Source organism: Anabrus simplex, chromosome 3 (genome assembly GCF_040414725.1).
Source record: "Anabrus simplex isolate iqAnaSimp1 chromosome 3, ASM4041472v1, whole genome shotgun sequence".
Lineage (NCBI taxonomy): Eukaryota > Metazoa > Arthropoda > Insecta > Orthoptera > Tettigoniidae > Anabrus > Anabrus simplex.
In genome coordinates this window covers 107,333,934-107,361,254 of record NC_090267.1, presented here as the reverse complement: position 1 = coordinate 107,361,254, position 27,321 = coordinate 107,333,934, and the positions used below count along the sequence as shown (strand labels likewise).

Sequence of the window (27,321 nt, the reverse complement as noted above, 5' to 3'; positions counted from 1 at the left end):
TGATATTGTGATTTCCTTCAATCAAAATGTCTAGTTTATAAACGTCACTATAAAAACATAACATGTAATTTTGCATTACGATGTTGCTGGTTTTATTTCAATGATGTTGGTAACATTGGGAAGTTCTGTTTTACATGTGATAAAATTCATTTTTGGGTCCTATTGAAAGCATTTGTATAAATAGCACTAGTATGTTTTTTTTATTCTCCCACCTATTCAATCCAACAAGTTCTGTTTTTGCGCACTCACACCGAGTGTTTGAGTTCGTGAATATTTTGCCATTGCAGGTGGTATTGTGTGTTTCAGTATATAGTTTTATAGTTTTATATGAGGAATGTGTGTAAGTGTTGGGGTTGTTTGCGTGTTTGTTCAGTGTGGAAAACTCAGTGGAGAGCCTCTTGAAAACCACATACCCCTATGTTTCTAAATATTTTTATTTATTGGAGGGTGGATGGGTTACAGCACACAACTGATTTTCTGCACCAGCCACCACTGGCTAAAGAGAATAGTGAAACAATTCCAATTAAAATAATATTTGTTTATACTGCCTGTATAACATTATTAAACCTCCGTTCATAACAATTCAATAGAATTTCTAATTTCATTGAATGTCTTCCTCTTAATAATACAAAATGTGTGATCACATTTCAAGGAACAACTAACCTCCGCACCTGAAGAAACCTAATCCTTGGTATATAAATCAAATGCCAATTCCTATTATACATACTGCATATTGAAATGTGCAAAAGACATCATCTTCAAATTTACCTGGTTAAAAAATGTCGCACAGAAAATTAATGTGCACACAAATGTCCCATGCATCATATAGTGAAATGGCCAACTATTTTTCTATGATGAAATAGAAGAGATACCTTGCCAGCACTCTGAAGAATAGTTGTCCGAGTTCGCCACTGGCGTTCTCTTGATATGATATCTTTTGTTGGATCAACGTCGAAATCCAACATGACACTTAGGTCAGGACCCAAACCGATGTCGTCATTCCCTTTGATGGTAGTTCTCTTCTTTGCCAGTCTCTTTGCTTTGATGGCAGCTATCTTCTCCACAGACATAGCCTCTGATAAAGATCTACACACACACATTCCATTCAACACATAAATTGTTAAATGAAACACACACATATATTTTGTAAAATGTGAACTGTTCAATTATACAGTAAAGGAACTACAACACCAGAGATCAAAAGCTCAAAACTTGAACATGGTGATAAAAATAGGATGGTTAATTGATTGATGCTTTATTTATTCTCGCAAGACTTAGACCAGATGGCTTCCACTTACTTCCAACCAGATATAAGGCTACAAATTATATTTACAAGCACTATAACAAAAACATTTGTAATTAAATACATGATGACCGGTCCTTGCTTTGTCAGAGAAATATACTCTTAAGTAACATCACCAGTTAACTAAGGTATGTTCACTGAACCTTGATAACTAGTATACAGACTAAACTACCGGCTTTGCGTACAGAATAAATGTTATCTGTGTTATTTATTCTGTATAATATGAAATCTGTCCAATAAAAGAGCCAAAAAAGCAAGGAGAATGATGGAACACCCCTAGTCATTGATAATTGGTTTGAGAGTTTGAGTGTTTGTTCAGAGAACTAACTTTACAATACATAAAGAAATGCCCTCTTTAACTACCTTTTAATTGACAAGATATTTGAAGATTACTAATAACTAAGATGGTCAAATATCTCATTGCAACTAACTGCCGTTTACTGAATTACTATCAACACTGAATTTTACTATGGTAATGCTGAACAGTTGAAAAAATGAGACCATACAGAATTTTCAATAAACAAAACAAATGACTTTGTCAGTGGACAAATGAACAGTCATACGCGATTTCTTCATGCATAATTATTTTCTTGACGAAAATGCACTCTACTGTGGTGAATGAAGTGCTCCTATTTGCATATATTGATGATCTAGCTTCATGTCAGGTATATTTTCTTTCTCAACTGCTTGGTAAAAAACAAAACAAAAGAATAAATCAGACTTGAGTTCATGGTTTGTCATATACAAGTTACTCTAGAAACATATTCCTGGAAAGACTGGTACTCATAACTGCAAGTAATAAGGTATGCCACGGTATATTCCAGCATGCCATGTGAGGGGAGATAGGCTCTTACTTCTACTTTTCAACTGTGTACTTAAGAAAGTCACCATGAGTAGCAAAGAGAAATGAAGGAGTTAAAAATGGGGTCATATTGGGCAATTTGAGTATGAACTTGATTGTTGATTCCAGCATTCAGAGATTACTGCACAATTATTTATTTTATTTTTAAATTCATAGGTACGGTCACAGAGAAAATTTAATAACTCTAAAAACAAACAGCAAAGGCAAGCCAGCAGAATTCGTTTGGGAAAACACAATACATATCAACAAATCAAGTCGCAGGCTGGAGACCTAGAGAAGGTGACACAGAATATTCACATGAGTAGAAACGTTTGAAGTGTGTAACAGCCGTCAACATCTAGCATTACTGCACAGTCCTCTAACCAGAGGCCCTATGTGCAGCAGAATGCATTGTGATGAGTAGCAAAAGTCTAAGAATCTGATATTGAAAGAAAAATCCTGAGCAATATCTTCAGCCTGGTTAAAGAAAATAGTGCATATAAAAGACACTACGGCCATGATGTACACTCACACTAACCTTGTAATAGGAGCCTCTATTCAGAAAAGGGCTGTCTTCTATACTCCGCAAAGCTTTACTTCTAAATTGATGTTTTGGCCGATTTTGGCTCTGTTTGGTGGTTATGCACTGAAACATAGACATCCAACAATCCCAAGCTGCCATTCATATAGACTTATATCGACAGAGTGCAATCTTCAAACCTGGTTGTATCCGCTAAACACTGAATCACAAAAGTATTCAACCACCCTATTATGTTTTTTTTAATTTGAAGTACTCTTCCAACATTTGAAGTCCAACAGAAGCAATTGCCAGTCCATTTAGTAATGTGAATATTGACGTACAATATAGCACAGACAAGTACCCGTAAAATGTAATTAATTATGTATGTATGTTGGGTATTCAGCCCGAAGACAGCCATGTAAATATTCAGGCACTTGTCGCGCAGGCAGGAACAGGTGTGAGAGAGGGGTAGTAGTAGGCAGAACAAGCTCATTATGTTCTTTGTTCCTGTTCTGTAAACACAAACGTTTTACAGTACGATGGGGCAGAAAAGAAAAAAATTAATCATTTGTAAAGAGAGAACTTATTTTCCATCATGCTAACAGGTGTTCTGAAAGAGATACTGTCGCGTTGTAACAAAAAGGTAAGAGTATTGTAGGTGATATTATAAGAAGATTTAACAGAGAAGATGGAATTGAAGACAAACCTAAAACAGCGCGACCAAGTTACTGGCAACGAAAATTTCTTCTGCAGCGATGCAGGAATATGGGAAGGAAGTTCACCCTGAAACTGTGTGGAGAATTATCAGAAGAGATAGGTTAGTGGCAGAGTGAGCAGGAAGAAGCCCATGGTAAATGAAAGAAATAGACAGTAAAGACTGGACTTCGTAAATCAGCACAGAAACAAACCTGTTGGTTGGTGGGACGAAGTAATTTTTGTAGATTAAAATCAAGTGCAGATGTTCTCTTCAAACAGAAGAACTATGGTTTGGAGAAAACCAAATGAACAGCTGCAACCCACAGTTAAGCACGGAGGTGGAGGTGTATTGATTTGGGACACCATGTTTTCATCTGGGGTGGGCGAATTAGTATTCATTGAATGTGAAATGGAGAAGCAAAAGTACTTGAATATTCTAAAGGATAACTTATCGAAAAGTGCTGAAAATTTAAGGCTTTCGGGCAAGTTCTAATTATATCAAGACAATGACCCAAAACATAAATTGGATATTGTGAGGCCATGGACGCTGTATAATTGCCCTAAAGTTTTGGATACACTTCCTCAGACTCCAAACTTAAACCCTACCGGAAATATATGGGATGAACTGAAGAGAAAAGGCAAGCCTTAAAGGATAGAAAAATGAAAGAATGGAGACAAATAAGTCCAGATTACACAAGAAAACGCACTCACAGCATGTCTAAATGCTTGGAGCAAGTAATAAAGCAAAAGGGACTTCATACAAAGTATTGAAATGTACTGTGGTGTGTTTGATTCACGTGTCGCCTGAAAACGTTTGTCGCTGCGATTTTGGACATGTTCCTTTTAGTATTAATGTTTATGTTAAGTTTTCAAGTATGAAAAATTCTGTTATGTTATTTAATACATGTGTCCCATTTCAATCCATGCCAAGATTTTTTCTATATTATATTTTTCTGATAATAAAGGTCTACAAACAGCACAAAACGCTGGTACCTGATTACTTTTGTGATTCACTGTATACATTCACCACGTGGTTAACCTATCCCACTCAGCGTGTATGGCATTCAGTACGGTTCGCGATCTTTTGTATTTTTCTTCAGTAATTCGTGTTTTTCATATTAGTCTTTATCTCTAGTATACAGTAGTACAGTATTGTGTAGCTTACAGTTTGGCATAGCATAAGTTAGTACAATATAGGTTTGTAGTTCAGTGTATAAAAATAGCTGCACCTTTATTTACATCCATGTATTGGTTAGTGTACTTAGTTCATGCGTATTTAGCATGTTTCAGTGTAGTTCAGGAAAGAGGTGTGGCAAGAAAGTGACTCTGAGATCAGTGGAGCGCTCCCTTTCTCGGCCATAACCTCCTTCCTGTGCCAGCCATTAGCAGTGAGTGATATGTTATTTCCTCATTCTCTTTTATTCTTAGTAATGTATTCTCTGTTTATTGTCGGATGTTGTGAGTGTAGTTTTTATGAATTTGTTTTCAATTCAGAATAATTAGCTTTTCTGGGTTCGGTATTACATTTTACAAGGACTGATTACCACGGTCGTATTGCATCAGCTGTTCTCGCGGCAGTAGTGTGCTGGCAACAGGGGTAAGGCAATGCTCATTTGTTTTGTGAAACGTCAATTTAGAAGTAAAGCCGTGCGGAGTATAAGGTAAAATACCTTGAATGAGGCTCAATGAGTTAGACCAAATGCATCTTAACCTAAATTCCAGACAAGAAGACCAAGGGCGCCTCGTTCACTGATGTTAATGTAGAAAGAGATCTACACTCATGTTCATAAAAACCAGAACACCTTGAAAGACCAGAGATAAGAAGTTCATATTCACAGGACATGTGTATTAGTATGTTCTGAAGAAATGATTAGCATTTGAACCATGTCGGCCCTCAGATTCAAGGTCCTCATTGATATCTCGGCGCACCACCACCGACTGGTAAAATATGCCTGCGGCTCTCGTTGTGGCTATAAACTGAAGGATGGATCAGTGTGACTTGAGCAGACGTACAGGATGCCTCGCAGACTTATACGAGAACCGTACCGTCAAATTAGTTTGATAGAGGGTGCATTATTGGCATGAGAGAACGTGATGTATCCATCCGGGAAATTGCTGCTCGTGTGAGACAAAGTGCGTCAGCAGTGCAACGGGTGTGTACAGAATGGTTCACAGAAGGCCGTAGAACACGATGATATGGGTCTGGTTGTACCACCCAGACCAACCCCCCAAGAAGATCGACACCTCATCCGAATGGCTTGCAGGACAGATCTGTGTCCTCCTCGGCTCTGGCCCAACAGTGGAACAGTGTAACACATCGTTCACTATCAGGAGTGACAGTCCGTCGCTGTTTATTACGGTCTGGGTTACCGGCGCGTCGCCCACTTCTCTGCCTACCTTTTGACTAATGTGCATAAACATGCCAGACTGCAATGATGTATGGAATGTCATCACTGCGGACAGGAATTGCAGCAGATGGTGTTTTCGGACAAATCCAGGTTGTGTTTGTTTGAAAACGATCGCCGCATTGGGAGAGGCATCACACTGACTGCATTAGCACAAGGCGTACAGCGCCAACTCAAGGCGTTATGGTGTGGGGTGCTGTTGGTCACACAATCACACACCACAGTTGATGCGTGTCCAGGGCAGTGACCAGTTTGACTTGCGTGAATGACATCCTGCGACCCGTAGCCACACCGTTTCAGCAATACACCCCAGCCGCCATATTTCAGCAGGACAATGCGCAACCACATGTTGCTGCATGAACACGTGCCTTCTTGTTGTCACAGGATGTCAGACTGTTGCCCTGGCCCGTCCGATCACCGAACTTGTGGCCAATCAAAAATGTGTGGGATATGGTGAAACGACAGGTGCAGCGCTGTGACTCAAATTAAAAATTGAAGTAAAATATATCCACTTTTTCAATACAAAATCAAGTAATGTGGGTTACATTACGGAAGAAACATTTATCGGAACTAGTTGCTACCTATTTTTTAAGGTCATCATCAGCCAAATCGCAAGTTGCACAATGTATCTGATTGTTCATAGAAATTGTAAAAAAAAATTGAAAACACATTCGTTTGACAATATAAATGTGAAAAAGTCAAAATTATTGCAAAAATTTTGGATAATGCATAAAATGCATAAATTGATGCAATTAGCTGTTGAAGGAAGAACTCAAGAAGAATAATTTGGGCATTGAAGATTCTTGAGGTTTGTATATATCACTCCTTATGAAGTTCTGATAGTTGCGCTGCGATGTGTTGGATATATTACAGGTGAGGTATCATTGGTGATCAAAGTTTCGGATTATGTTTAAAAATGCATACATCAATGCATATAGTTGTCGTTGAAGAATAACTTTCTTGAGAATTACGTTTAACACGATGTGGAGTTTTAAAAGCTACAAATCATCAACGGTAGTAGTAGTGCTGAGAAAACAATCCATACACACGCAGTGAACAATGTAAAAAGATGATAAATAGAAGTCATTCAAAAAGATTAAAGTCCTTAAAAAATTGAAAAGTGAAAGTAGCACTTGAAAGTTTAAAAAAATTAAAATGGTGGAGAATATTCGCAGTTCAATGCAAAAATAAATGAAATGAAATTAATAAAGTTGTAAAGAGTAATACAAGCCAAATTAGTGAAATAGTAATCGAAAAAGAAGAATGACAGAAAAAATTTATAAAGAAAATATGTAATATGTGACTCACCTTGCACTGCTAAATACTGGGCGTAATGGATAACGTATCCGATGGGAAGCAAGATAAAGGAAGAAAAAGAAAGGGGCAATTTCGGAAAGAAATGGGGAATGGAGGTGGAAAAAAACAAATAGAATAGAAGAGGTAATAAAATATGTAATATGTGAATCAATTTGTGGTGCACAGTGTTGGACGTATTGTATAATTTATGCGAAAGGAAGCAGGAATAGGAAGGTAAGGAAAGAGAAAATAGTTTGGAGATGATTGGGGAAGGAAGGTGGAAAAAAACAAGAGAGGTTAATTAAGGTCGGGCTGGGGGATGAGGTAATAGGAGTAAACACTGAGGAAAGGTGCCATGAATACAATGGAAAATTGATTTTAGATTAGTTAAATTAAAAAAATTTAAAATAATAATTAGGTCAAATAGAATGTTGGTTTTCTCAGAAATGTGATTTAGGTTATAGTATGAGTTGAAATTTTGATCTAAATGTATGAAACTTTCTGTCATATTCAGTAGGGGGCTGTTGTTTAATATTTTAAGGATGTCCATATCTTGATTATGTTTTTGTTATTAAAATTATTGTTGTAGTCTTGCGTGTGTTGACCTACTGCTGAGAATTTATTGTATTTTAGGGCATTAATGTGTTCTGAATATCTTGTGGTGAAACTCCTTCCTTGCAATTATTACACTTGATTCTATAAACTCCTGATTTTGAGAAACTATTAATTCTGTTAACAGAAGTGGAGTTGCATAAGACATCGGCATTTTTATTATTGGTTTTAAAGGCTATTTTTACATTGTATTTCTTAAAAATGTTAGTGAATTTCTAGATGCCCTTATTAAAAGTGAAAGTGGAAATTAAGGGGATGTTGGGTTTTTCTTTTTTAAAGTGGTTGCAGGGTGATGTCTGTATTTGTTAATTATTCTTTCAATGAAAAAATTATTGTAACCATTGGATTTGTGTGTATCGAATGGTGTTCAATTAGTTATTTAGATCTTTGTTTAAACATGGGTACAGTGAAGGCTCTGTGAACTAAGCTCTTGTAAGTTGCCCGCTTGTGAGTCTGGTGGATGTGTTGAATCATGACGGATTGTGGAAGCAGTTTGAGTGGATTTTCTGAAGATTTTGTCATTTTAAAAAGTTGGGTGTCTGGTGATGGTTAGATCTAAATAGTTTATTTTTTGGTCTTGTTTGGATTCTAGAGTGAATTTAATATGTGGATCAATGTTATTAACATTGAGAAGGGTAGTAGTAACATTGACTGCTTTTTTTCATCTAAAATAACTAAGATATCATCGACAAATCTGGCCCAAAAGAGAATATTGTTAAAGTTTTTGTTGTTGTGAAACTTATTGTGCTCTAGGAAATCTAGGTATACGTCACCTAGGATACCCGAGGCAGGCGAGTCCATTGCCAGACCTTTCTGTTGATACACCGTGTTATCAGAAGTGAAGAAGTTATTAACAACTAATTTTAAACATACATACATACATTATCATTATAGACTGTTATGCCTTTCAGCGTTCAGTCTGCAAGCCTCTGAGAATTTACTAAACGTCGCCACAATCCTCGATTTGCAACTAGTGTTGTGGCCTCATTTAGTTCTATACCTCTTATCTTTAAATCATTAGAAACCGAGTCTAACCATCGTCGCCTTGGTCTCCCTCTACTTCTCTTACCCTCCATAACAGAGTCCATTATTCTCCTAGGTAACCTATCCTCCTCCATTCGTCTCACATGACCCCACCACCGAAGCCGGTTTATGCGTACAGCTTCATCCATCGAGTTCATTCCTAAATTAGCCTTTATCTCCTCATTTCGAGTACCCTCCTGCCATTGTTCCCACCTGTTTGTACCAGCAATCATTCTTGCTACTTTCATGTCTGTTACTTCTAACTTATGAATAAGATATCCCGAGTCCACCCAGCTTTCGCTCCCATAAAGCAAAGTTAGTCTGAAAACAGACCGATGTAAAGATAGTTTCGTCTGGGAGCTGACTTCCTTCTTACAGAATACTGCTGATCGCAACTGCGAGCTAACTGCATTAGCTTTACTACACCTTGATTCAATATCACGTACTATATTACCATCCTGGGAGAACACACAACCAAAATACTTGAAATTATTGACCTGTTCTAGCTTTGTATCACCAATCTGACATTCAATTCTGTTGAATTTCTTACCTACTGACATCAATTTAGTCTTCGAGAGGCTAATTTTCATACCATACTCATTGCACCTATTTTCAAGTTCCAAGATATTAGACTGGAGGCTTTCGGCACAGTCTGCCATTAAGACCAAGTCGTCAGCATAGGCCAAACTGCTTACTACATTTCCACCTAACTGAATCCCTCCCTGCCATTTTATACCTTTCAGCAGATGATCCATGTAAACTATGAACAGCAAAGGTGAAAGATTACAGCCTTGTCTAACTCCTGTAAGTACCCTGAACCAAGAACTCATTCTACCATCAATTCTCAGTGAAGCCCAATTGTCAACATAAATGCCTTTGATTGATTTTAATAATCTACCTTTAATTCCATAGTCCCCCAGTATGGCGAACATCTTTTCCCTCGGTACCCTGTCATATGCTTTCTCTAGATATATGAAACAAACACAACTGCCTATTCCTCTCGTAGCATTTTTCAATTACCTGGTGCATACTGAAAATCTGATCCTGACAGCCTCTCTGTGGTCTAAAACCACACTGGTTTTCATCCAACTTCCTCTCAACGACTGATCGCACCCTCCCTTCCAAGATGCCAGTGAATACTTTACTGGTATACTAATCAATGAGATACCTCGATAATTGTTGCAATCCTTCCTGTTTCCTTGCTTGTAGATAGGTGCAATTACTGCTTTTGTCCAATCTGAAGGTACCTTACCAACACTCCACGCTAATTTCACTAGTCTATGAAGGCATTTCATCCCTGCCTTCCCACTATACTTCACCATTTCAGGTCTAATTTCATCTATTCCTGCTGCCTTATAACAATGGAGTTTATTTACTATCCTTTCCACTTCCTCAAGCATAATTTCACCAACATCATTTTCCTTCTCCCCATGAGCTTGGCTGTCTGCAACACCATCATGATGATTTCCTTTTACACTGAGAAGATGTTCAAAATATTCCCTCCACCTCCCCAGTGATTCCCTGGGATCTGTTATGAGTTCCCTGCTGCTTGACCTAGCCTTTCCAGGTTATTACAAAAATCTTCCCATGACTTCTTTTTGGATTCAACAACTATTTGTTTCGCTCTCTTTCTTTCATCTACGTACCAATCCCTGCCTGCCTCTGCCCTTGTTTGGAGCCATTTCTGATAAGCCTTCTTTTTACGTTTACAGGCTGCTTTCACTTCATCATTCCACCAAGATGTTCGCCTTTTCCCATCTTTACACACAGTTGTTCCTAGGCATTCCCTTGCTGTTTCTACTACAGCATCCCTGTATGCCACCCAGTCACTTTCTATATCCTGAACCTGCTTACTGTCTACTGTTCGAAACTTCTCACTAATCATATCCATGAACTTCTGTCTAATTTCCTCGTCTTGGAGATTTTCTACCCTTATTCGTTTGCAGACAGATTTCACTTTCTCTACCCTAGGCCTAGAGATACTTAGTTCACTACAGATCAGATAGTGGTCAGTATCATAGAAAAATCCCCAAAAATCTCTTACATTCCTAACAGATTTCCTGAATTCAAAGTCTGTTAAGATATAGTCTATTATGGATCTGGTACCCCTAGCCTCCCATGTGTAGCGGTGAATAGCCTTATGCTTGAAGAATGTATTCATAACAGCTAAACCCATACTAGCACAGAAGTCCAGCAAACGCTTCCCATTAGCTTCCATATCTTCCCCACATTTACCAATCACCCTTTCGTATCCTTCAGTTCTATTCCTAACTCTCGCATTGAAATCGCCCATTAGCACTATTCTATCCTTGCTGTTGACCCTGACCACGATGTCACTCAATGCTTCATAAAACTTGTCAACTTCATCCTCATCTGCACCCTCACATGGTGAATACACGGACACAATTCTTGTCCTAATTCCTCCCACTGACAAATCTACCCACATCATTCGCTCATTTACGTGCCTAACAGAAACTATGTTGCGTGCAATGGTATTCCTGATAAAGAGCCCTACCCCAGACTCTGCCCTTCCCTTTCTAACATCCGTCAAGTACACCTTATAATCTCCTATCTCTTCCTCATTATCTCCCCTTACCCGAATATCACTTATTCCCAGCACATCCAGATGCATCCTCTTAGCTGACTCAGCCAGTTCTACTTTCTTCCATAAGCCCCATTAATATCGATAGCTCCCCATCGAATTCCATTTCGTTCGCCAAGTTGTTTCCAAGGAGTCCCTCGCCTGTCAAATGGGAGTGGGACTCCGTTACTCCCATAGCTCCGAGGCTTGCTTAATTTTAAAATAGACATGCAATCAAGGATCTCTAATTTACTCAAATTTAAATTATTTTCAATAATAGGGTGAAGTTTTGATATTTGTATACTGTGGAACCAAGTGAATGCAGCATGGATGGCTATACCCCAGGACGCCATTTGCGCCTTATACACGTTGATGCTGTCACACATGGAACAAGTTATCAGTCAGTGCCTATGGAGGACCCAGTGCCTACTAGCAAACAGGACACGTGCTGAACCCAAGTGACAAATGCTAATCGTTTCTGCAGAACATCCTAATGTGTATGTCCTGTGAAAATGAACTTCCTGTATCTAGCCTTCAAGGTGTTCTGTTTTTTACGCACATGGGTGTATAAAGACATCCAGGAATGCAACAACCTAAAAATAAATTTGAAGATCACCGGGATTTCCAACAAAGCCATAGCTACAAACAAGTAAGCAGAAGACTGAAGAAAGAAATGAAGAGCACTGATAACAAATGCAAGGACTCTAGTCAAAACTAGTGTAGCCCAAAGAAGAGAATAAGTAAAATAATGTGGTCCATAATGGGAAGTAAAAACAGAAATATGGTAGGCAGACTACCTGAATTGGTGCCATTTAGCTGCTCTGCATACCAATTTGAAAATTCTGACCAGAAAATTTAACCGGGATTGACACTGCAATCTTTGATCCAAGAGAGAAACACTATTTCCGATTCACTGATTAAGCTTTCTTGGCGTTTGTAACAAATAAATACTCCCAGTAAAATATGCCAATAAAGAAAATTCTATCTCCACACAAAGTGGTAACGTTTCATTAAACTAAAGTAGTGTTTATAAATGAATAGTAACAATCATACCTTGGAATTAGCTAGTAAATGGTGTGAGATTTGAAAGTAATTTGCACTGGAAGGGTCATATTGATGACATTGTTGGGAAAACATACAGATCGTTACATGTCATAATGAGGCTACTTAAAGGATGCAACAAAGAATTAAAAGAAAAAAGTTACTTGAGTATGGTTCGTCCATTATTGGAATATGCAAACAGTGTTTGGGATCCTCACCAAGAATACCTAATAAAAGAAATAAGATAGTGTGCAGAGGAAAGCAGCAAGATTTGTAACAGGGGATTTCAGGAGAAAGAGTAGTGTATCAGAAATGTTAAAGGAACTTGGGGGGGAAACTTTAAGAGAAGGGAGAAAACTAGACTTATAGGATTATATAGAGCCTATACAGGAGAAGAAGCAAATAATTATATCAGCAGGACTGACCACAAATATAAAATTAGAAGGAATTTTAGCAGAAGCGATTGGGGTAAATTTTCATTCATTGGGAAGGGCATGAAGGAGTGGAACAGTTTACCAGGGGTAGTGTTTGACCCATTTCCAAAATCTGTACAGATATTCAAGAAGAGAATAAACAGCAACAGAGAAAATAAATGAAGTGTTAGAGGGCATTCGACCAGTGCAGGTTATAGTAAATAAAAAAATGTGTGTGAATAAATTAATTCCATCCCCTGGTCTAAGGAGTTTGGACAGCCAAAGTAGGGGACTGCCTGTAGGGGTGAAGTACAGTGGGGACTTCGAGAGCCCTGGGACCGCTATGGTAGCTGTGAAGGCCCTTCAGGAACTCTGAAAAGTGGTGGCAAAAGGGGCTCTGGTTAAGACGCAGCAGGTCTTTATGCTACTTAGGATCCAGAACGGGTAAAAAAAAAATATAGTAAATAAATAAATGCAATGTAAATATTAATCTTATACCAGTTGTATAGTATCATTTGAAGTAATTCCACATACTGTATATCAGTTGACTATATTTGTAAGTAGCACAGGAGATATTATAAGTAGAATTTTGTAAACAATATTAATTTATTAAGGATGAGCTGTGTGTTTAGTAGAAAACATTGTTAGCATAAATTGTAAAATATTGTATTATGGGAAAATTTTCTTCTCTTGTTAATTTAATATTCAGTGCTTGACAATAATGTATTTTAGTGTACCATTTGCCACCGAGGTAGACACCTCATTTGCAAATAAAGATTTTGATTTGATTTGAAAGAAAAAAGTTTACTTTTCAAAATATAATTTTGCAGAATATACCGTATTTACTGGCATAATCTTCGCACTTGCTTCTTTGAATATTACGACTAAAAACTCAGGTAAGAGAATTAAGCCAGTAATTTGATTGATTGGGCAATATTTTACTACAAAATATTTCAGTCACGCTGATTTGTAAAGCCAAGAGAGAGCAAAGCATGTGCACACCTCCAATGCAGGCCTGTCACAGTATTGATCAGGTATGGATAAATGGACCAAAAGAAAAGCAATATCAGTTAACATGTTATCACATTAGGTACGAGTACTGGCAAGACAAAATACTGTAATATTAATGTCTTATATATGACTTACTACATCTATTCATTGTCACTGCTATCGGAATTGGGAGAACTTCTGTCGTCGCCTGGAAACTATGCCTTTCCATAAGTAGTCATCTTTACTTCCATTAAGCGTGTTGAGAATCCCGTTTTTGTGAAAGTTTTAGAAACAATCTCTGAACGTTCCATGCAAGAAAAATCCAGTCATACACAATTTCCAATGATGGTCTACATATATTGTCCCCGAGAGTAAGCTTGTGCAGACTACCAGCCCACTTTATGCAGGTTGCCCTGGAATGGCTATTCCCTTCCTAATAAAATACTGACGAAATTTTAAAAATCTTCTGTCTTTTCTTTTTTTTTTTTTTTTTTTGCATGAAGTTTGGTGTCTCTGAGAAACTGATGATATGCTTTGCGGCTATCACAACTGCTTTAAATTTCATATCATTTCATGGATAACTACATATCCATTGCTATGAAGAGTCTGAACACATTATGACAGTTCTGAGCTGAGGCAAGAGGGAGGGGTTCAGGGGAATTTGAAAGGGAAGAAATAGTAGAAAGGCTACATGTATCTGTTGAAGGAGTTTTAACAAAAAAATGTATTAATGATCTCCCCAAAAAGAATAATGAAGGTGTCTGAAATTTCATTAAGTTACCATTTGGATTACTACTTTGATCTATGTTAATAAAAATGTTGAAAGGAATTTCATAATGTTCCATATTGAACTGGGATTACAATGAATTAAATATATTTTGGATCCACCTTTTCAATACAATCATAGTTCTAGATGTGAATTATATCGCATGCCGTTCACAAGAGAATGGTACTACTTTCGACACTAATTGTATTATCATCAGCCAATGATATGAAGGTGCAAATTACAAATACCCAAAATCAATATAAACACATGACAAGAAATATATAACAGCCAATGATAAGTTAAAAATTAGTTTGAAAGTATGGTACAAAAACTTATAATCTAATATGGTGCATTAGTCCATGGCGTAAAATTCTATAAAATCTTGAGTGAAAAACAAATTTGTTAAACCTATGTACATGTGATTGGTAATCCTGCTTAAAGGATATAAGTCTTTAAAAATTTTATATCTTGTGCCTTGTTAGAAGGGCTATAGGGAGGTACATTCAGGGAAATAGGGTGGCCTAGGGAGCGGTGATAAGGGAACAAGGAACTGGAAATCAAGTAGGGATGACATAAAAATGTTAGTGCTGAACTGTAGAAGTATTGTAAAGAAAGAAATAGAATTGAGTAATTTAATAGATATATACTTACCAGATATTGTAATAGGAGTTCTCACGGAACTGGAGTGTGTATCATAGAGATAGGTTGGGAATGATAGGAGAGGAAGTATTCATTCTGGTGAAAGAAGAATTTGTAAGCTACGAAAAAGTTAAAGGTGACAAACATGGAATTCTAGGTGTAAGGCTCATCTCTAAAAACAATACGCAACTTGATGTCTTAGGAGTGTACAGACTGGGAGAGGGTAGTGCAAACGCTGATTCAGAATTATTTGATACGTGGGAAACAACATGGAAAGAAACGTAATTGTAGCGGGTGATCTCGATTTACCAAATGTCAATTGGGAAGCTAATGCGAACGACAGGAAGCATGACCAACAAATGGCAAATAAGTTAATCTGCGAAGGGCACCGGATTCAAAAAGTGATGGAACCAACTGGAGGGAAGAATATTCTGGATGTGGTGCTGGTAAAACCAGATGAGCCCTATAGAGAAACCAAAGTAATAGATTGTATCAGTGATCACAAAGCTGTTTTTGTGGTAGTTAACAAGAAATGTGAAAAAAAAGGAAGTTATTAAAATTAGGACTATTGGGCAGTACCATATGGCTGATAAAACAGGCAAGAGGGAGTTTTTAAAAAGTAACTATTGTCGGTGGAAAACGGTAAATAAAAATGTAAACACACACTGGGATGGTTTAAAGCAATTGTTGAAGAATGTGAAAATAGGTTTTTACCTTTAACCCCTTAACTGGGTTTGACGCATAAAGGCGTCAACAGCTGTCGCACGAGTATTGGGTTTGACGCCTTTAGGCGTTCATGTACTTCTAATAATGTGTTCTTACGTAGGGTTAGCTTCCTATAGGCGTCTGACTATTCTTTATCACTTCTGCCATCCATTATCGTAATTTAAAACAAATTCCATTCATATTGGATGTGATTATTGCTGTCCTATTCATTTTCATCCGGTCTCACGCCAGTCGGGTAGTTCGCGCCTGGGCGGCAGTCCAACAGCTGTCTCGTGTTGCCTCGTATGGTCCGTACCAAATTCTTCGTAAAGAATTAATTTGTGTATCTGTACACTGAAACAACTAAATTTGCGAGCTGTCATTGTTGTTGTTGTTGTTGTTGTTGTTCTGCGAACTCCATTGTCCATGTTCTGATAACTTTTTTTAAATTGGTCTGTATATGATGGTAAACTGTTCCGTGTGACATAATGGCTTGGTTAGGAAAGACGTATTATCTGAGAATCCGCCGACCGGATGTAGGAATCACTCAAGAAAACGTGTTGTGTGCCTGTCAAACCAAAGGCGATGGGAAACTGTCTACTACTGCGAGAAATGTGACGTGGCACTTTGTGCTTGCCCTTGCTTCCGTATTTACCACACTGTGTGCAATTTCTGAATGACCTATGAACCAGAAAGTATGTAGAACCCACTGATGCATATCTGAAAACTTGAAAAATGTCATAATAATAATAATAATAATGAAAGGAACACTTTTTAAATTCACTTTTGTATGAACACGCTTTGTATATATATATAAAATAAAAGTTTTGTCTGTACACTGCTCAGAATTTGAAAAGAATGGTATTTCTGTATCGGTCATGTCCACAGTAACAAGGAAATGCACTTTTTACTTTTCCGTAATTTCTGTCTGTCTGTATGTATGTACACTCATCACTAGAAAACGGCTAAAGAGAACTTAATGAAAATCGGTATGCAAAGCCGGGAAATAAGTCGCTACAATCTAGGTCATAAATAATTGTATTTATAATGACAGATATGGTAGTTTAGGGGAAAGCCTAACATTTAATTTTCAAATATTTATGTTATTAGTGGTCCTATCGTAATGAAAATTGGTATTCAAAGCCGAGGAATAAGTCGCTACAATATAGACTATAAATAATTTTATTCACGCTGAGTGAAATGGTAGTTTAGGGAAAGTCAAAAAATGTAATTCTTGAATATTTACGTCTAGAGTGGTTCTATCTCAATGAAAATTGGCATCCGTAGTCAGAGAATGAGCCATTATAACCTAGGTAATGAATCATTATATTCACACTGAGTGAAATGGTAGTTTAGGGGAAGGCCTAAAATTATTCTCAAATATTTAAATTATTAGTAGTCGTATTGATAAATACTACATAACCAAAGTTATACACAATTAAATTTCCGACCATTTATGTCTTATACATTTTTACCGTACTGACTGTGATAAAACAGATATTCATGAAATTGTAATTTTGTTGCTAAGCCCATATCAACGCTGAGCCACGAGAAAATGGGTTAACAGAATTTAATGAAAATCGTTGTGGCGTTACAATTAATAAATAAACTTGAAATCTGTCGGTGTACGTCTTCGTATCTGTATAATATATTTGGACTTTTCGTATGTGTTGTTGGGCCGTTTGCAAGGCACATTTGACATTCCTAGGTTGGTAACATAGTGCCTTCAACTGCCTGAAGTGTACATTAACGCGACCTATCAGCGTGCTATGGAACCTGTAGCGAGTTCGAACGCTGTTAGACAGATAGCGCCTGACATGACTTTCACGCCTGTGCTCCATGCGCTGGGCAGTCAGATTACGACCGCCGGCTTGCTTGACGACATTTTTGAACTGACTGGTGTCAGACGGCTTGTAATGCCTACGTTATATTGCAGGATGCATTTACTTCCCATGGGAGTAGGATAAAACAGTGTGGTGAATCCCTTGCTAGGGATTAGTTGTACATATAAATATTTATTGTATTTTAATTTGATGTAAAGTATGTAGCAGTTAAGGTTGAGTTAATTTAGTCGTGTGACATGGTGTTGCTCGATGCAGGGTTCACTTACGAATTAGTTTGTATTTGTGTTCGTCATTCATGTAAGTACTACTTCTTTTTATTTGTGGATATGTTTGCTAAATTTTGTGGGTGCCTTGTTGTGTGAACTACTTATTTTTGCGAGGCATCATTTAGGTCAGTTCTTTTCGCCATGTGCTCTTGTATATTGGAGCCGTTGTATGTGCACTGTTACATCCGTTAAACCCTATGTGTGTTTGGGTCTTTTCCATTTTATTTTTCATATTTATTATTTTATTTCTGTTTAATTTGGTGTGTTTCTTGTGACGTTCCCTTCATGCTTGTGTTTCATTTGAATTATTGCTGCCGTGCTTGTAAATTCTGCCGGTGTGCGACGTTATATTATATTGTGACTTCTTGTTCTTTTCATTTTATTACGGGTTCGTTTCTCCTCAGTCTTTTGAATGGTGCATCGAGCAACCTCCATTGACACTAATTTTCCCAAATAGTATATTATTATTATTATTATTATTAAATATTTTGCTAGACAAGTATATTTTGGACTATTGGTGACGACTAAATTTCGTTGTTATTCATTTTACGAGTAGTGTTTCTGTAGTATGTAAGGACATTGTTAATGGAAGTCTTATTACGTTCATCTTTCTTGCTTTGTTGGGTTCCCTTATCTCTTCTATCCGTTGTTGTTGTCATTGTTGGTTACTGGTTCTTATCTCTGTCTGGTCATTACATAACCGTTGTATTATTGTTATTATTATTATCTTATCGCATGGGAGTCTGCTTCTGTATTCCGTGGGGTTAGGTCCATTGTTATTGCTCTCTTACGAGTGTGTATTTGAGTATGTGATTACTAATTTTGGTATTACCTGACCGGTTCTCTCTTCAAATGTACGGCTGATGAACGATGTCTTCTCGTTTCCTTCTGTTGGTGGTTTTATTTTGGTGATGCTGAATTTTACTATGTTATTCGGTTCTTTTTTGGGGATGTGCTATGTGACTGGTATTTTTGGCCAGTGATGGCCTTGTGATTTATTCGGGCGACGCGTTTTGCATTTAGCATTTTCTACTATGCGTTCGGTGTTCGAACCTTCCACTAATAATGATCCTTAGAAAATTAATTTATTTTAAATGTAGATATCAGGTAAAATGATACATTTAGTTTCATTTATGGAGCTCCTTTATTAATTAGGTCCCTTAGGTTCGTATTTCATTTTCAAAAATATTATGTTTTGTTGATTTAGTACAATTTACCTATATTTATTTATTTATTTATTTATTCATATTAAGTGAGAGTATATTTATTGTTAAAAACCTCACCTTAGTATTTACAAATTATATTTTTCTTATTTACCAAGCAAAAATTTACCAAACTTATTTTAATTCTTATTTACCAAGCACTAAATTTAACCCAAATTATTTTAAAAGGGTATTGGAGATATGACTTAGCCCTATGAATTTATTTTCATTCACTTGAAACTTAAGTTTTTTTCTAGCTAGACAAATGAATCCTTTTCATATAGTTATTTGGTACTAATGATGAAATAGTTTGTAGTGATTTTGGGTTAATTGTAGTATTGTTTTTTTGAAAAGGGTGTACGTGTTTTCTTGTAGATGCTTGTTCTGGTTCCCCTTGTTGATTCCACCCTTTTTTTTTTCCTTGGGAAATGGGTCCCCTTGTGTTATATATTCAGTCTTCCACATGTGTTTTAATTTTTATTTTGGTGTTTTGGTTGCATTTTAATTTTATTGCTTCCTTGTTGTGATACGCTTACCCCATGGTGTCACTAGCCGGACACCATTTTATTATCACTTGTGGAGGGGGCGTGACATCGTTATATAGAGTCGGGGAATGAGAAACAACAGTCTAGGCTATAAACAAATTTATTCACCCTGGATGGAATTGCAGTTTAGGGGAAGGCGCCTAAAATGTAATTTTTAAATACCTATGTTATTGGTGCTATTAAAAAGTATTACATAACAAAAGTTATATTGAATACAATTTCCGATCATTTATGTTTCAATCAGTTTTACCGTACCGACTATGGTAAGAGTGGTATTTCAGAGTCGGAAGAAAACTAAATGTGAAGACCTACAATATCAAAAGCGCATAGCATTGATCAACAGTGACATTACATTGACCATTGTTTGATGTGATGTTCTTTGTCTCTTACGCTGCCTCTCAACTCCAATAGATGGGATTACTGCTGCGTACCGAGTATAACAGCCGACTGAATATTAGCAAAAAATAGCTGGGGAGATAGAAAACTTTCTTCTTTAGCATGGCATTCCTCTGGTTCATAAACTTTCTGATACAACTGGTACGTAACACAGAGGTTCATCATAGTATTCCAGCTATGCGATCCCTAATCTTGACGCGCTGTTTTGAATGAGCAGCGTGCATACTTAAGGCAGAGGCTCACGTAGTAGTAGTAGTAGTAGTAGTAGTAGTAGTAGTAGCAGCAGCAGCAGCAGCAGCCTGGTATAGAATAACAATTTAGGCTTATTCCAAATTATAGCACCACAAATCAATAAATAACTCAAAATTCAACCCTGAAAAGAGCCATTTCTTAATTAAAGCTTCTTCCTCTTTACTTTTATTAAATTCTACATTCATTTTATTCCAAATTAGCAGTGATGGGTTTCTCCTCTTGCTTGGAGGAAAAATTTGTCTCCAAGTCAGATAGATTTTTCCGCCGCCAGTGTAGTGAATTAAGATTTTCCGACTCATCGGGCACTACTGTAGAAGGTATAGTTTATGCCGTGAGAGTCTCCACTATTCTACCACCTCCCTGCCGAAAAAATACGAAGGGTGTTCACGGATCACGGCTGTCTGCGGCTTTCATCATTCCAGCCCTGGAACTTTGGACTGTTAGATCGGCAGCGTAGTCCTATTTGTTAAAAGTGAGAAAATGTGCGGTTTTTCATTCAATCGAGTATTTTTTATGATATCATTGCTTTTAATCGCTACTTTCGTACTGACGTTTTTGTAATGACCTATGTTGACTTCAGTTAGGAAAACCACAAGGTCAGTCTGTCTGAGAATCCAATTCCGTAGCGAAGCACGGGTATATCAGCCAGTATGTATATATTTACGGGTTTACAAGAAAAACTGTAATAACATAATACTGTTGAATTTCTACTATATCACTCATAATTTAAATAAATCAAGTAAAATATATTTTTCTGTTGAGTATTTACATCTACACCAGCCCGTGATGTAGGGGTTGCGTACCTGCCTCTTACGTGGAGGCCCCGGGTTCGATTCCCGACCAGGTCATGGGATTTTTACCTGGACCTGAGGGCTGGTTCGAGTTCCACTCAGCCTACATGATTAGAATTGAGGGACTATCTGACTGACGGTGAGATAGCGGCCCCGGTCTCGAAAGCCAAGAATAACGGGCCAAGACGATTCGTCGTGCTGACCACACGACACCTCCTCGTAATCTGCAAGCCTTTGGGCTGAGCAGTGGTCACCTGGTAGGCCAAGGCCCTTCAAGGGCTGTAGTTTCATGTGGTTTGTTTTGTTTTTTGTATTTACATCTGCCGCACGCTACTGTACCCATTCCAAAAGAGCATGCTGCGCTGAATCATTACCCACTGGCTGGTTGATGTTATGAAACTATTCCCCAGTTAAGGGGTTAAAGGTGGTAAGGAATGGTAAAGGTCCACTATATTATAATAGAGAAGTACAGAGACTAAGGAGGAGGTGCAGGTTGGAAAGAAAGTTAGAAATGGTAGAGGAAGTAAGGAGGAATTGAAGGAACTTACTAGGAAATTGAAGCTAGCAAAGAGGTCAGCTAAGGATAACATGATGGCAAGTGTAACTGGCTGTCATACAAATTTTAGTGAAAAATGGAACAGTATCTATAGGTACTTTAAGGCAGAAACCAGTGTTGCCAACTTAACAGATTTTCCGCTAAATTTGGCGGAATTAGAAGACTGTCGGCGGAGAAATATACCATTTAGCAGACAGCGGATTTTTTGGCAGAATTCTAGATTTATTATAGCGGAATTTAGCGTATTTCTTGTTAGGAGCTAGCAGTCACATGAGGAAAACATGTTATTTGATTTGATGTTATGAGATCATGGTATCATAAATTTGTAATGCGTAGGGAAAGGGTACTTATCTCTTAGTTGACGAATGACGACAGATAATGAAACTGTGAGAGAGTAGCATTTATATTTATGCTATGAAGGAAGACCATTTAATAAACTGGCCTGTTCTGTGTGTGGCCCTTGAGGTAGGGAATTCACCTAGTTTGTACCCGGCAGTAAAAAGCCTACAAATTTTAGCTCGCCGGATCGCAGTGATCCGAGTGAAACTCCCAGATCAGGTCAGTGCAGACATTTACTTTTATTATTATTATTTGAGATCGGATTTCTTGGCAGAATTTTAGCAGATTTTTAGTAGTATTTAGTGGATCTTGAAAATATAAGTTAGCAAAACAGGTTCCAAGAAGGATATTCCAGGAATCATTAATGAACAAGGGGAGTGTGTATGTGAGGATCTTCAAAAGGCAGAAGTATTCAGTCAGCAGTATGTAAAGATTGTTGGTTACACGGTTAATGTCCAGATATAAGAGCTGACAAATGAGGAGCATTGTTTCAAAACGTATTAAATGCAGTCGAGGCCAGAATATGTTTTGTTGCGGTTTCCCGCCAATTAGGATATGCTCTTTAAAGCTGTTGAGTTAGATTGGGTCATTTCGTATTGTTTCGCATACGAATTCAGTGCTGAGAAACATGATTCGGAACAAATCGTATTCTGCGCACCACGGCAAACAGTTCAAAACGTATTATGTTCACGATAATGTTTCCCAGCCTGCATTTATCCTGCTCTTTTGTTGGCTGTTCCCGCTATTTTCATATCGTACTTGACTGTGTGGTATTGCATGCCCGTTCACCTTCCATCACCATGGAGGGCTACTTACCCGCAGGAGAATGTTTCCGCGGACATGAAAGTGAAAAAGTGGTTCTTCCAGAATATTTTCCGTATACAGTTCAACATTGGGTTTGGGACACCATCCACGGATGCTTGTAGTTACTGCGCTTGAATGCCCTTTCAGATTAAATCCGAAAGAGATAGTGCTAAAAAGAATCGTTTACTAGCTGATTTGGGAGCAGATAAAATTCGCTCACAGGCTTTTCACAAACTTATTAGAAAACGACCTGCTGACACGATGTCTCTCCGCTTTGATTTGCAACAGGCACAACCGCTTCCTAAATTATCAATTCGCGAAGTGTTCTATTCATGCCAAATATCATTTTACGCACTGTGTGTTAACAATGTCAGTATTCAGAATCCAAAACTTTACGTATGGAATGAGAAATGAGGCTGGAAGAGGGCCAAACGACATGTCATCAGCTGTTACATTGTTTCTAGATGAGGTACATTTCGATAAATCGATCACCTGTATCAGGCTCTTCGCAGACGGATGTGGAGGCCAAAACAAGAACATGCCTGATATCCATGCTCTAGTTTACTGGCTACAAACCAAAGCACCCGCTAACATTTCCATGATTGTAGTCATCTTTCCTGTCAGAGGACATTCATTTTTGCCTGCAGACAAGGTTTTTGGTGTTGTAGAAAAGTTTCTTCGTAAGTGCTCGGACATCGTTACTCCCGAGGAATACCGAGAAATTTATCAGTCTGTGGGGATTGTAAAACATCTAGAAAAAGAATGGGTTGTAAGGGACTACAAGATCCTCGCCAAGCATTTAAAGAAATTGGGCGGGATTAAAGAAATGAAGATGGTGATTCTGAAGAAAATCGAGAAAATTGGTCAGTACCACGTTACAATAAAGATGGAACCAACGTACAGGTTTGATGACCCCTCAAAGCAAATTGTAACCCTTCTGAAACGAGGCATAAGGCTGGGCCAGGTAGGTACATGAACCTGCCGTAATCGATAAACAGAGAGCATTACCTGACGCTAAAAAACTGGATGACGAGAACCTGCTGAGAACCAGATTAGGAGACAATTGGAAGAAGTTCGACAGTTTACAATTTTATGTTTCAGCACTAAACATCGGCTCAACGTCAGATACTGGTAGGCTGACTCATTATGACAAGTGCGACTGTTTGCAGGAGGAAGAAGGATTACCTGCAAGACTGTAAACATCCCTATATAGCATTAACAATATGTTAATAATAACTCAATTTAATGTACATGATGCGCCATGTGTATGTTCAGTCATCAGCCCTAAGGCTGATTGGATCCTCAACAGCTCTACCATCAGCTGTCATAGATAGCCAAGGCATCACTGAAGAGGCGTACTAGGGAAATGAGGCGTGAAGTAGTTTCCTGTTGCTTTCCTCACTGAGCCAGAATTTGCTATTACATATCAGTCTGCCAAGCCCACTGAAATGCATGCACCAACCGACCCTATGAGCAACATTTTCACACCATTTATAGCAGGGACTGGCTGCATAACGAATGGCATTACTAGCATCACTCATACCTCAGTCACTTTCATATTGTCAAAGCCAAGGATAAGACAGAGACAGATCAATGAAAGTAACAAAATTGCTCTAGCCTATACCAAAAGACTTAGTGCACTGTAAACACTAGGTCCCGCCAGCAAAGGCAGGATGCGCCATAGCTAACAATAAAGTCAATAAAAATCTTTGGAATCAAATGAAAGGTTCAAATCGTATTATGTGAATAAAAGGTTGTATCAAAACATATTTTGTTCAGTGAATTGGTTCAAAACGTATTAAGTAAAATTTTATAATTAGAATGACACCTTCATGTACTGGGAAATAATTTGAATCATGACTGATTCGAGAACATAACCTCAATACCCAGACTTTGCCGTTTAGAATTTTGACATGTCTTATTTGGTTAGGAAGTAAAACGTTTTTCTAACTTCCTGTGCACTTAATACGATTTGAAACAATGCTACTCAAATACTAAGGAAGTATTACAAGTATGAAGTGAAGAAGTATGACAACAATGACATTTAGAGTAAGATACAAAAGTTGAAAACTAGAAAAGCAGCAGGAACTGATAAGGTTTTGGGGTATATATTAAAGACAATGGGTTGGGATATAGTAACTTATCTGAAGTAATTTGACTATTGCTTGCATGAATGAGCTATACCAAATAAATGGAGAGTTGCTATAGTAGCCCCTGTGTATAAAGGAAAGGGTGATAGACATAAAGCTGAAAATTACAAGCCAGTCAGTTTGACATGCATTGCATGTAAGCTTTGGGAAAGAATTCTTCCCGATGATATTACACATGTTTGCAAAATTAATAACTGGTTTAATAGAAGGCAGCTTGGGTTTAGGAAAGGTTATTCCACCGAAGCTCAACTTGTAGGATTCCAGCAAGATATAGCAGATATCCTGGATTTAGGAGGTCAATTGGACTGTATCGCGATTGACCTATATAAGGCATTTGATAGGGTATATCATGGGAGATAAATGGCAAAAATGAGTGCATCTGGACTTGACAAAAGAGTGAATGAATGGGTGGCTATGTTTCTACAAAAAAGAACTCAGAGAATTAGAGTAGGCAAAGCTTTATCTGTCCCTGTAATAATTAAGAGGGGAATTCCTCAAGGCAGTATTATTGGACCTTTATGTTTTCTTATATATATCAATGATATGTGTAAAGAAGTGGAATCAAAGATAAGGCTTTTTGCAGATGATGTTATTCTGTACAGAGTAATAAAGTTACAAGATTGTAACCTCGATAATATTGTGAGATGGACAGTAGGCAATGGTATGATGATAAACGGGGTTAAAAGTCAGGTTGTGAGTTTCACAAATAGGGAAGTTCCTCTCAGTTTTAATTACTGTGTTGATGGGGTGAAAGTTCCTTTTGGAGATAATTGTAAGTACGTAGGTCTTAATATAAGGAAAGATCTTCATTGGGGTAATCACATAAATATGATTGTAAATAAAGGGTACACATCTCTACACATGGCTATGAGGGTATTTAGGGGTTCTAGTAAGGATGTAAAAGAGAAGGCATATAAGTCTCTGGTAAGACCCCAACTAGAGTATGGTTCCTGTGTATGGGACACTCACCAGGATTACTTGATTCAAGAACTGGAAAAAATCCAAAGAAAGGCAGCTCGATTTGTTCTGGGTGATTTCCGACAAAAGAGTAGCGTTACAAAAATGTTGCTAAGTATGGGCTGGGGAAACTTGGGAGAAAAGAGACAAGCTGCTCAACTAAGTGGTATGTTATAGATGTTGATTCCAATAAGGAACCTGAAATATTTGTCCTGAATAAATTTACTCATTCAGGACAAATATTTCAGGTTCATTATAGGAATTAACATCTATATCATCTGATGGCCAGGCTGGCATCAATTTTTGGTAATGAGATAAAGTCTCTCATAGTGCATTGGCACTGCCAGTGGCTCCAATTAGCCTACACCGTGGCCTCCACGGTATGCACAAGCCATGCGTCTTGGTGGGTGTGCTGTTTACCAACTGATGAGCCCAATTTAGCACAATGGGGCAAAATGCTAGCAACCAGGAATGAGTTAGCTGGAAAATTTATAATTGTCCACTACGTGGTATGTTCCGAGCTGTCAGTTGAGAGATGGCGTGGAATGATATCAGTAAACGAATAAGTTTTAGTGGTATCTTTAAAAATAAGAAAGATCACAATATGAAGATAAAGTTGGAATTAAAGAGGACAAATTGGGGCAAATATTCATTTATAGGATGGGGAGTTAGGGATTAGAATAACTTACCAAGGGAGATGTTCGATAAATTTCCAATTTCCTTGCAATCATTTAAGAAAAGGCTAGGTCAACAACAGGTAGGGAATATGCCAACTGGGCGACTGCCCTAAATCAAGGCCAACTAGATAGACAGGCCATAAGGCTCTCCCTCCACTTCGCACGCTACGTCACACAAGTCGCCAGCCGCTTCACTTCTCGCCAGTGACTTGTAAGCTAATCTGAACCTCGCAGCAGTGAGGCTATCGATGGTGTTGAATGATTTAAACGTGTGTGAACGTTGTGAATTATGGCCACGTCGTGTTGTATACCTGGTTGTGGAATCATCTACAGTTCAAAACAGCCTAATATTTCAGTGTTTAAATTTCCTACCGACTTGTTTCGGAAACACAAGTGGATCACAGCCATCCATCGAACCGAATTCGTCAGATCAGCAAGCTCAGTTGTGTGCATAAAACACTTCGACGAAGTTTCGTAATTAGGGACGATTCTGTTAAAAGACCTGACGAGTCTATTTTAACTGTAAAACCTAACCATTTAAAATTCTCAAACGACGCTATTCCAAAATTTGAAGATGTGCCTGCCTATCTGTCTAAAAATCTTCCAACACCGAGCAAAAATCCTATTCAAAGACAAGAAGAAAATGAAAAACGGGAAGAGGAAGGAAAGAAAGCTAAGGAAGAATATGACAGGATCAAGAGCTTCGATGAC

At 37.8% G+C, this 27,321-nt stretch overlaps 1 protein-coding gene across 2 annotated transcripts in view; it reads right to left on the bottom strand.

Annotated features, from left to right (window-relative positions):
* hyx (cell division cycle 73 hyrax) overlaps positions 1-27,321 on the bottom strand; it is a 221,799-nt gene that overhangs the window by 148,382 nt on the left and 46,096 nt on the right. For both annotated transcript variants that reach the window (XM_067144180.2, XM_068227012.1), the window contains exon 4: positions 873-1,086. In XM_067144180.2, coding sequence (XP_067000281.1) covers positions 873-1,086 — 214 coding nt within the window. The remainder of the gene's footprint in view (positions 1-872; positions 1,087-27,321) is intronic.